Source organism: Temnothorax curvispinosus, unplaced genomic scaffold (assembly GCF_003070985.1).
Source record: "Temnothorax curvispinosus isolate PA1 unplaced genomic scaffold, ASM307098v1 QBEX01015912.1, whole genome shotgun sequence".
In the NCBI taxonomy this organism is placed as follows: Eukaryota; Metazoa; Arthropoda; class Insecta; order Hymenoptera; family Formicidae; genus Temnothorax; species Temnothorax curvispinosus.
The window spans coordinates 1-1,186 of NW_020225692.1; the positions used below are offsets into that span (position 1 = coordinate 1).

At 37.3% G+C, this 1,186-nt stretch overlaps 1 protein-coding gene across 1 annotated transcript; it reads right to left on the reverse strand.

Moving 5' to 3' along the window:
- Window positions 1-5: 5 nt before the first annotated feature.
- LOC112466146 (prenylated Rab acceptor protein 1) lies at window positions 6-1,180 on the reverse strand (the record flags this gene model as incomplete). Its single annotated transcript, XM_025034070.1, has 3 exons — window positions 934-1,180; window positions 402-635; window positions 6-126 (listed from the first exon to the last, which is right to left on the reverse strand). Coding segments are annotated over exons 1-3 (423 nt in total), but the record flags the coding sequence as incomplete, so codon positions are not given.
- Window positions 1,181-1,186: the final 6 nt, after the last annotated feature.

Sequence of the window (1,186 nt, forward strand, 5' to 3'; positions counted from 1 at the left end):
TACACTTGCGCCAGGGTTAATCTATGATTCAGCACCATCAATTCCTGCCTCGAATGCCGCTGAGACAGCTTGTAACATATCCCGAGAGAGGCGACAACTGTCAGCAGCAACAAAGGTGAGGTAATTCTAAAAAAAGAAAATTACAGATTTTGTCACATACTGCCATATCAAAAAATCACATTGAAATAATTAATCAATTAAATTATAATTAGGTGCATCTTCTTATAAATAAACACTAATGCCTATTTCTACCAATGCAGATTAACTTCTAATCTCGGTTTAACTTACTTTCTATCTTTTTGTAACTTTTAGAACTAGGAAAAGATGACAGGTAAGTTAAACCAAGATCAAAATTAACCTGCGTTGATAGAAATGGACATAAATAAAAATAAAGTACTTACAAGCAGTATATCACTAATCCAATAAATACAAACAAATAATTGCTCTGGAAGTATTCAATATTCTTCACAATCCGTTTGCTCAGTCTGCTTATGTTAGGCGGCGGTCTGATGTTGTTCGTATTAAGGAATAACGACCATGGCCGAACATTCGCCTTCCTGTGTTCGATCCAATCGTGGGCCTGAGGATAGCCTATCTGTCCAAGTGGAAGCTGGGGTAGTTGCAGAAATTCAAATCTGCGAAATAACGTAAGCAGAAAGATCGAATAATACAATACAAATCAGATAACAGATGTTACATCTTGATTTTCTAGTCTGCTCTTCCAATTGCTTGTTCAACAAATCAAAATTATTTTCGCAAAATATCGCTTGAATTACCCACGTTGATTAAAATATAATGATTAATATATCCGTAATAATAAGCTAATTAAATTGTGATCTCTCTCTCTCTGCGTCAACGCAGTGTGACGTTTGCTTATAGGTTAAGTTAGATAAAGCCTAATGCATATCTAAAAAGAAATTGCACGTTCATTACCCGTTCGTAGATTTATGTTTTTCTGGTAGGTCCTGCATCTCCCCCATCGGGACCTCCACGTGTGCCATGATTTCCTCTAAAGCAAACGATTCTCCCGTTTACCCCAAAAGTACAACCTGAAGATCCGTCTCCCGTTTCTTTACTTCAGCTCGCAGCTTTTCGGTTTATCTAAGCTATTTCTTACGCTTCGCGTCTTTTGCTCTCTCTCTCCAAAAGGCGTATGTGGATGCACACGTCTTTTTCTCCTTTTAAA